Below are 10355 nucleotides of genomic sequence, written 5' to 3' on the forward strand. Positions count from 1 at the left end.
CACCTTTAAAATGAATTCATATTTTTTTAGGAGTTTATGAACACAAGAGTGACAACTGTACTTGTAACAATTCTTTATTCATCCATACATAAATAAAGAAAAATAGAATAATTGTCGACTCCTAAGACCCAGAAAAATTTAAACACATTTCTCATTATTTGAACAAGTTCCTTAATATCGCATCCTTTCTATCACAATAATGGGCCATACCAAGATTAGGAGTACTTAGGAAGTGGATTGCAAACATGAAATCATATTTTTTTTTAAAAAGCGCAAGTAAACATAACCTTCAAGTAAGGGGTTGTTCAATCCCCCCAAAAAGATGTTTGAAACTATTGGTAGTTTTGTTAAAAGAATTCAAACTGACTACCAATGCATTTGAGGAGTATTCAAATCACTGCTGGCACATAATCAGCAACAGTTTGTTTTTCTCTCAAATTAAAGAAAGGAACTGCTCTGGCTTTCGGTATAAATCCACCTCCACAGCACATCTGCAATTCCAAAGCATCGGACACATCAACCTCAAGGTGCACCTGAAAGCTTTCACTTTGCAGATGAAGACAACAATACGTTTTGTGTTTGTGCACGAGTGCCAACGAGTCCTTTCTCTGCCGAAACTTGTCACGGTTTTCTGTCCTTCTTGCGTAAAGATTGTCCTTCGCCGGAGAAGGCGATGAATCGGTTCATGATGTCGTCCTGAAAATTAAAGTGTGCAATTACAATTCAAATGTTTTCAACTGTCACAGAAATGTCTTAATGCTTACATCGTCGAGCATTCTCCTCGGTTGTGGCCTCGAGTTACGGATGAAAGTGATCCTGCCGACTTTGAACTCGTAATTCGGGATACCTCTGCGTGGCAAAAGAAATATGACTGGGTATTTAGTTTTTGCTTGGGTTAAGTACAGACACTAAAATGCCACTTCCAAGTTTAGGTCTACAGTAATCCCTTGCCATTTTCCGTACGTATAGCAGGTGCTCCGTGGATTGTTATCAAGTCCGGGAAAAGACTTAGGCGGCATCGGGAACGAGACTGCAGGGCAGGCCTACTGCTACGACTAAGCTACATAACAACCCTCACAAACTACCCCCTGGAAGCCTGTACCTTTCCAAGGCCAGATCCAATACATATTTATCAGATGAGCTGGAGCCTGCAACTCGTGGGCAACCACTACATTCGAGATGGTTGTATTTTAATCGACGCAGACAACTCAATTCAAAGAACCCTGACGGTTGTGCGGCTAGCAAGCCACTCTCTTAATGGCTTTCTTATGCTAAAAGGAGAAGCCCTTCAATTTTTTTTATATTTATATAATGACTATTAGGACCATTCATTCAACTGCAATTCCGTGTTTCTATTTGTAAGGCTATAGTTGTTATTTTGTAACAGTGGTATACTTTCAGTCGGTAAGGACGTCATCTGTAGGTAAGTTCGACCCTCGGGGGCTTTTATGAAGGTGCGACGCTACTTTGCGGACTTTCACTTTTCATAGGGGTTCTGGTCCCCATGAACAGAGATGACCAAGGGATTACTGTAAAATAAAAAGTATTTGAACCTTATAATGTCACTGGGTCCGAGAGGAGCAGGGCTGGGCTCAATCCCTTTGGTTTTACCATCCAAGCGATTCCCGGATCCAGTAAAGGCCTGAGTGGGGGGATACACATTCTCATGAGAATTAAGATATGAACGCAAATAAATATCTTTCGCGATCACTCACTCTGAATCGTGTGTCCATATCGGCGTAAGCTGTCGGATCTGCCTCTTCCTCCTGTATGATTTTAATGAACGGGCAAAGTTTGTGGTGCGGGTTAAAAAATTTGGATCAACTCATTTGCTGCCAATGACAGCTACATAATCCATTGGCACTAACTCACTCCCTTCCATTTACGGCAATGGGAGAGAATGAATTAGCGAGCTGAAATACGGCCATACTGTTGGTTCTTCTTGATGGTGAGTCCGGCGTTCAGGCTCTTTGTAACCTAGCGGTGCGTCAAAATCCACCTAAGAGTGTCAAACATTCAAAATACTGCTGAAGCTAGCTATATTTAACCACCGGAATAAAATCATACTTACGTTCATGTCACACTCGATGATGGATACAGCTTTGTCTGGCTTGGTCTCCATCACTCGCAGTTCATATATCTGGGAGGACAAAACGGGGGGGGGGGGGGGGGGGGGGGGCAGTTTTATGATCGGAAAGCTTACAATATGACATCAGATACAACCATATTATATGTATTATTAAATCTCAAAAAAGGCCCAATTGTACTACAGTATTGTGTTTTTCGAATAGCCAAAGTGATCCTGTCTACCGTAAATTCCGGACGAGATGTCGCTACTATTTCCTTTTTGTTAAACCATGGGTGAGCAAACTACTGCCTGCAAGCCACATGTGACCCACCAAGCCCTGCCCAACAAAAATGGTAAAAATAAAGCCGCGTTAGGAGTGCAGGGTACGGCACTTTTGGTGTTCTGTAGCCAAAGGCATCATTGACACATACCCCATGGGGTAAGTGCCGGGTGCGCTGGTCTTAAAATGTAAGAAATGGAAGTGAATTTCTTTATTTTCATGGCTCAATATCCGTTTCAACTCGCATAAAGACAAAGTTGAGTGTCCTTCCGAAATTTGAGGATGCGGCTTTTAATCAAGCGCTCTGTCGTCCGGAACACACAGTAATTGATGCGCTTGTGAGCAGTAATGGTCTGTGTACCTTTTCATTATAGTTGATGGCAACAACATCCCCGGTGGTCAGGCACGCAAAGTTCCTTAAAGCATTCTCCAGACTGACATAGGGAACAATAATTCACTCATCAAATATATCACACTGTATAGTGAAAAAAGAGTTGGGTGTTGTGCACTGCAGTTCCTTACACTGCTTTGGGGTTTGTTATGTCTAAGAAATCAGGACTTTGTGGCTGGAACTTCGAGTAAGTGGCCACCATGAGGTTCACACTCTCCACCTGGACGAGGCCCCCTTCCTCCAGCAATAGATTTTGCATCATCTGCCAAATAGTAAAATAAAAAAAAATCAATACAGTACAAAGTACGGGTTCACCAAAATGTAAAATTTAGGCCGAAACCTAAAATGTGAGACACTTGCCTGAAAAATATAAACCCCACAAATATAAAGTATGAAAAAATAATTATAAAAAAAGAGCAATACCTAAAAAAATAAAATAAAAGTATATTAAACTTGCTGCACATAGCTTAGTACCAGCCTGTCAACTTCTCAGACCAACAGACTGAATGTCACACACAAAACACGGTAATACAATTTAAAACTGCTTAACTGCCGTAAGTTAGTTCTTTAGGGTTAGCATGTGTTAGCCAAATTCTGCTAGCAGCTAAAAAAAACTGTGGCCAAAAAGGGACATAAAAACTTCTGAAAAAAATGACAGTGCTAATATCTTCTTCTACAGCTTACAAATCAAAATATGCGTCTACTTCGAATACAAATTCCCCTTAGGCACAAGAAAAGAAAGCTTCATTTGACGTGATGTCACCACAACATACCGTATTTTCTAGAATTTAAGTCGCATCATCAAAAATAGTGTCGTGGAATATTTCCTGGGGCTGGGTTACATGGTTAAGAAAGGTCATGATATAAAATTGTTTCATAAAACAAAGTGAAATTATGAAATCCGCCTTCACTAATTTAAAATAATACTTGCATTGATTAGAATATTTAATTGAAACTGGGCTTTTAAAAAATTTAAACAACCTTGTTTTTTGGTCTGTAATGGCACAATAGATTAGGTGGATAATGCACACTTTGAATTGCTGGCAAATTTGTATTTAGTTGCCTTATAGTCCAGAAATTGTGGTAATTTTGGTAGCATTTTTAATTTTCCTCTATTGTACTTTTGATCATTAAAAGTTTTATTGTTTTTTTTAAACATTAGACACCTACCAATGAGATTGCATAGGATGCCAGTTCTTTATTTGGACTATTTTTGTGCAACGCTGACTGCTGTTTTGACTGTTATGCAATGTTAACATCCTTGTCACTATCGGACAATCATGATGATCATGTGCCTGATCCTTAATATCCACACATTTTAAGGTGAATTCGCTTTTGTCACCTAGGAGTTTTCATTTTTTTTTAAATAGGGCTCAGCGGAGGGCTTGTAAAAAGGTTTCAATTTCTTATCTGAGGTTTTGGCACTCTCCTCTTTTCCTTACAAGTTCAAAATCCAATGATGTCTTCTCTCTTTTTTTTTGAATACCTACTGAACTCCAAACTCAATCATTTTCAACCGAAAACCTTTCAATGCCGAATATTCCTTGCATCCGTTGTGAAAAGTAGGTGTTTTATATTACACATTTAATCTTGTTACTACAACGTGTATATCAATGTAAGCGTTTCACAGGGTTGGGTAGGGTTACTTTAACTGGATTACTTTCAATTACTTTTGGATTACTCCAATACCAAATATGCTAATAAAAGACAAAAGAAACTAAATATGAATAAAATTACTACATTTTGTGCAGGCTTGGGGAGTTGGCGAGTTGTTTGGATTTATTTTCATTTTGTTTCCGTCGCATTTTATGTTAGTTTTGCCAGGGATCAAAAAGATCAAAGCCGGGAGAGAAAGCTTACCACGTGTTGTGAGTCATAATTTTATTCATATTTAGTTTCTTTGGTCTTTTATTAGCATATTTGGTATTGGAGTAATCCAAAAGTAATTGAAAGTAATCCAGTTACAGTAACCCTATCCAACCCTGGCGTTTCATGACAATATACAATGTTATTCACCCAGTGCGGCAGATAGCAGATCCCTTCATCCGCCACAAACTCCAGAACACCACAGTGAGTCATTCTGTCGGAGTTCTTGTTGGTCAGCTTGAACAGCATCGGATACGTGATATTAAGTCTGCCTGTACGAAGAGAATTAGTAATTGTAAAGCTACGGGGAAAAAAAAGAACAATTCATCGGCAAAAGTTGAGCGATCACTTACTGAGTTGGTCAAGTGCTGAAGGTGGCATGATGACTAGGAGGAGACATTGAGAATTTGCTGTTACTAATGGTATTACCATATTCGGCTATAACAAAGTGCAGATTCCACATCTTTCTCCATCAATATTTTAAGTTAAAAAATGCATGCAATTATTAACCTTAGATGAGATAAACATGGGCACACCGAAAAGTAAGAGAAACTGTGTGAGCTTCTCACAACTCAGATAACATTATAAAAATGATTACACTCATCAATATTAGAAAAATACTGTTTTCCTTCACTAATTTTCAAGTCCCTTCATAACAAGCGATGTTGACTTTAAATTAGGGAGGGATGCCCCAATCACATTATTTTGGTACCCTAGAATGAGTCTTTGCTACTAAGTATCTGCTGAAAGCAAATCGGATACCTCGCATGTGAAAAAAACACAAGGCTTCCAACTTTTGTCAAAACGCATATAGATACATGAAGGACAGAGGTTAATACATTAAATGGTATGAATATTTATACATTATAGACGATCTAATTAAATAGATTTTTAAACAGCGAAAAATGATTCCAACGTTTGTATTACTTAACCACCTTTGATAATCAACGATGAATAATTCAAAACTAATATCGCCTAGTCTCCTCCTGAGACAAGGAAGCTTGACAAAGCATACGGAACGCCTCGTTGCGACCACTGAGGGGGAGACTAACAAGAACCGGTGTGCTTGTTATGTTAAGAGTTGGCAGTATACAACATGATGCCTAATAAATTGGGCTGTCACTTCAAGATATTACACCTAAACCACACTGATAAAACGATTGCTTTTTTTCTGAGAAAGTGTGCTAAAAGGCTGTTTTGACACGGTGATGTGTACCATCAATATCGAGCAATAATCGTTTTGTCCCCACCAATGTTATGTGATCATTAAAAAAAAAGATCTATCGATTAAAGCAGCGCTCGTTTTGGTGATAAACTGTTCCCTACTAATACCAAACCGAAAGCATCATATAATTGAGGAGGAGCTAAATTTGCTTGGTCCTGCTTCAAAAAGCTCTGTATTGCAAAACATGCCGATTCATTCATATAATCTCCGCACAAATTATTTAATATATTTTTTTTGTAAGTTTGCAGGTTTCTCAATAGCATCTACTTCTGAGGGGGTCATGACAGAATAATAATTGAGAAGCACTGCGCTAAAAGAAGTTCCAATCAGTTTTTCATATAGTCACCATGTTGACGACAGGAATGAGTGGAGAGGTTTTGTAAATAACCTATATTTTAGGTTGACAATATAAGGGGATGTGGTGTCATAATAGTCTGTAGGTTGCAATGGTCTTTGATCTGTGCAGCCCTTTGAGACTCTTTGTGATGAAGGACTATACAAATAAACATGACTTGACTTAAAAGGATAGTGGGATGTTTAGAGGCGTTCTAAGGGATGGGCGGGGTACCCGTATGATACAGCAGGGGTAAACCAGTGAAAGCTGTCGGGCCCTGCTGTTGAACATAAGAGTGTGTTGCGTCACTCTGACCCGAGTGGCACGGCCGCTTTCTTTGTGTCCCGTTTCATCTGAGGGACGAAAGCATGACTAACTTGGGTGCCGAGGTGCTTGGGCATTTGGGTTGGCCATTGTCCCAAAAATATTGTGTGTGTTTTTTTTTGCTGTCAGTCACCCCCCTGGAGGGATATGACTAGGGTAGATGGATAGAAAACATAATGTCCTGAAACGTTTTGCCCCAGTGCAATACAATATCTATAACTTGTTTTTTTATACAGCCATTGAGGGTATCTGAAATAGAATAAAGTCAATTTTGACAGTCATCTTGAACGGCAATTTGCATGAGAAGCCAATAATATTCACCGAACTGTCCATTGACTAACTCGAACTTGTTCACTTGTACACACACACACACCCGCATTCACAGCCTTTCAAGTTTTACGATGCACTGTTAACAGAACAGGGCTTACTTTTGCCTCCCTTTTCCACATCGGACCGGTCATTGGGACCGGCTAACATAGACACCGAATAGCATCGGTACTGAGTGGAGAAGCGGTTCTGGAAGCCACGGGACATCGGATGGTCGAAGACGTGGAAGGAAAACTGAAAATCAAGCGCACGAGTTAAAAATCGCAAAAAATTGTCAACAGACGAACCGCAAATCGATTTTTCTTGGCTTTAAGTTTCACGATGACGCTGCGCGTTTGTCCGTGTTGTTGTTGGAAGCGGCAGCTAGCTTAACAGCGACCGATTTGGATTGGAGGACTTCGTCAGCGATGACAAATGAAAGCGTCCATTTCTCACCATGTCAACGTAGTCGTCTTTGTTCTCTCGAGGACTACGAAGATATAATAGACGCTTGTGGTTAGTTATTTCGATATTTACATAAAAGACGAGTACTTCTACTGTTGTCTTCCGCTTAAACCGGAAGTCACGTGTAATGACGTATATGAAAGCCAGGCAGACAACCAATGGTTGGGTAGCTTAACCAAACAAATCATATACAGTAAACCCTCACTATAGCACGTTATTTTTTTTTACATATTTACGGTTTCACTAATTCACGGATTTGCATCGTGCATTGTGCTCTGCTTTCTGAGTCTCCCGCTTATTATTTGACGTCACAGTAGTTATTTGTACATATCTGTCAACCTCCACGGCTCCATGCCCTTAAAAACTGTCGTATTTCCCCTTACAAAATACAAAATAATCTTACACTATATATTTTTTTCCCTCCTAAACGTGTTTATTTATGTAGTTTAACATGTTATATTCAGGGTTGGGTGGGTTTACTTTAACAGGATTACTTTCAATTACTTTTGGATTACTCTAATACCAAATATGCTAATAAAAGACAAAATAAACTAAGTGGTAAGCTTTCTCTCCTGGCTTTGATCTCTTTGAACTAACATTAAATGCGACAGAAACAAAATGAAAATAAATCCAAACAGCTTGCCAACATCATTTTTGCCGTTCCATGTATTCCGTTACTCCCCAAGCCTGCACAAAATTTAGTCATTTTATTCATATATATTGTTAATTAATATATTGTTGTGAGATACTGAGTTGCTCGACATGAATGAGGTTGATTATAAAAAAGGTTCAAAAATTAAGTAGCTTGGACGTTCACTGTAGAAGGAAAATACATGCAAATATAATTAAGTAGAATAATACATTTTCTGCATTAAATTATTGTTGGTAATATACTGATTAAAGGGATAAACACAAACCTGTCTTTTTTCATTTTCTCCATTGATACTTCCTTTTTTTCTTAACTACAACATCTCACCTCATCTCATCAGCTGCACCGCTTATCCTCAGTAGAGTCGCGGGGGTGCTGGAGCCCATCCCAGCAATCATCGGGCAGTGGGCAGGGGACACCCTGAACTGGTTGCCGGCCAATCGTAGGGCACACGGGGACAGACAACTCACTCGCTCATTCACACCTAGGGACAATTTGGACCGGCCAATTCACCTGAAATGCATGTCTTTGGAATGTGGGAGGGACCCGGAGTGCCCAGAGGAAACCCACGCAAGCACGGGGAGAACATACAAACTCCGCACAGTAAGGCCGGGAGCTAGATTTGAACCCACGCAGGAGGTTCCCACGACCTCAGGACTGTGCCGCACACGTGCTAACCACTGCGCCGCCGTGCTGCAACATAATAATTCGTAATATAATGCATCAAAACAAGTGAGCCGTTTGAGAGCCGGCTCTCTTAAATGAGCCGAAAAAGTCGATTCTCTAAAAAGAGACGGACTTTGTTTCACTACACAACTACCACATGAAATCCGATGTCGAATGATGCTTGATGGGAAATCCCCTGGCGCCAGACGCATGCGCACAGTAGCATCAAACCCAGTGTTCATTTTACCTGTGAAAAGTGATGGCTCCCGGGGACTCGCATGCTCAAAAATCTATGGGTCCCAACAGAGATCTATGGGTCCCCAAAATTTAGTGTTATCGAGGTTGAAATTGTAAATCGGTGACAAATATAAGATATAAATCTATATATTTATTCAGTTTTAATCATCACAGTTTATTGGTAATACAAATCAGTTATCACTTCAAGATTTTTCAGTTCACAACAATATTGTACATTATACGAAATAATATTGCTGAAATAATTATGTCAATCTATATTTTCATTTCATTTTGAATCATCACAGATATGTTATCACTTAAGATTTTTCAGTTCACAATATTGTACACTACACATAATAATATTGCTGAAATATTAATCTATATTTTCATTCAGTTTTAATCATCACAGTTAATTGGTAATACAGAGCAAGTTATCGCTTCAGGTTTTTCAGTTCATATATTCTTCTTGGTTTGCTGTTCCACCACAGTTGTAATGCCTTCTCAAGGTCCAATCCATTATCATCCTCCTCATAGCATAACCAGGAATATAATTTAGTCAATTTTTGCAGAAAAGTCCTTTTCTTGCTTGGAGTATTCTCTTGTTTATTTTCTTTCGTCGAATCGTTCGGTTTAAAACAATGTGTTTTCCTTGCCTTCGCGATCTTCCGAAGAATTTCTCCGCTGTTTTTTCGTATCGGAATTTTTGCTGTTATCACTTTCTGCATTATGTTTTGACTTATAACTGACATCGAAGAAATTAACAATTTTGTGCTGATTTTCACCTTGACTCGACGACCACCACCACAACAATGACGTAATCTCGAAGCAACGAGATCTCGTTTGCCGAAATCGGCGTGCAGACGTAAACTCGATCCGCGAGACCAAAACAATAATGGCGGATCTGCCTGACGAAAAGTAATCGGGTAATAATGACAATTTTGTGTCCAAAAAGTTGCGTCCCAGGGACGCACGTTGATTTGACACCATGTGTCCCCAGCAAAAATGATGCATCTAGGACGCGGGGACGCGGGCAAACGAGAACACTGCAAACCGCTTGCTTCGTTTGCAACAAAAAAAAAAAACGATACCAAGATAGAGGCTACCGCGGCGAACTCATTTGACTTGATTAGCCGTTTCATGATAGTTACCCAAAATTGACAAATTTGCGTTTTTCCATACAGATTTTCTTGTAGGTCGTACACGTCTTAAAATGCATAATAAACGTACTTTTTACGGCAAAAACGTACAGGTTGACAGGTATGTATGTATTTATATATATATATATATATATATATATATATACAATGTATACACATTATCTTTAACATGTATACTGTACTTTTAGTTGTTAAACAGATGCTTGATTCTAGAAAAGGGGTTTGTTCTTTGGTTTCAGTGTATAATAGTATTTCATTGTAAAAACGTCATCGATTTTGTCTCACTTTTTAGAATGTAATCCTGTGATAAACGAGGGAATGTGCATGATTTTATTCCGTGCAACAATCCCTTGGTGAATGTTTTGGGGGTGGGAGACTGGATTTTAA

At 39.2% G+C, this 10355-nt stretch overlaps 1 protein-coding gene across 1 annotated transcript; it reads right to left on the reverse strand.

Moving 5' to 3' along the window:
- Positions 1–58: 58 nt before the first annotated feature.
- Positions 59–7404, reverse strand: ufd1l (ubiquitin recognition factor in ER associated degradation 1). The gene is made up of 12 exons (XM_088336185.1): positions 7251–7404; positions 6917–7049; positions 4959–4991; positions 4756–4877; positions 2871–3001; positions 2710–2782; positions 2072–2140; positions 1931–1999; positions 1716–1766; positions 1554–1642; positions 765–849; positions 59–696 (listed from the first exon to the last, which is right to left on the reverse strand). The coding sequence occupies exons 1-12, from the start codon at positions 7251–7253 to the stop codon at positions 622–624; spliced, it is 933 nt and encodes a 310-aa protein (XP_088192311.1). The 5' UTR covers positions 7254–7404; the 3' UTR covers positions 59–621.
- Positions 7405–10355: the final 2951 nt, after the last annotated feature.

The sequence above is a fragment of the Urocampus carinirostris genome, chromosome 5 (assembly GCF_059441175.1).
Source record: "Urocampus carinirostris isolate Australia breed hairy pipefish chromosome 5, RoL_Ucar_1.0, whole genome shotgun sequence".
NCBI classification, from domain to species: Eukaryota; Metazoa; Chordata; class Actinopteri; order Syngnathiformes; family Syngnathidae; genus Urocampus; species Urocampus carinirostris.

What these genes read in the sequence shown, in the direction of transcription:
- ufd1l (XM_088336185.1), bottom strand. An exon ending in ACCATCAAGAAGAACCAACA is followed by an intron (nt 1,767 to 1,930) that starts GTATGGCCGTAT and finishes AAAATCATACAG; the next exon opens with GAGGAAGAGGCAGATCCGAC. An exon ending in CGAGGAGAATGCTCGACGAT is followed by an intron (nt 697 to 764) that starts GTAAGCATTAAG and finishes TTTAATTTTCAG; the next exon opens with GACGACATCATGAACCGATT.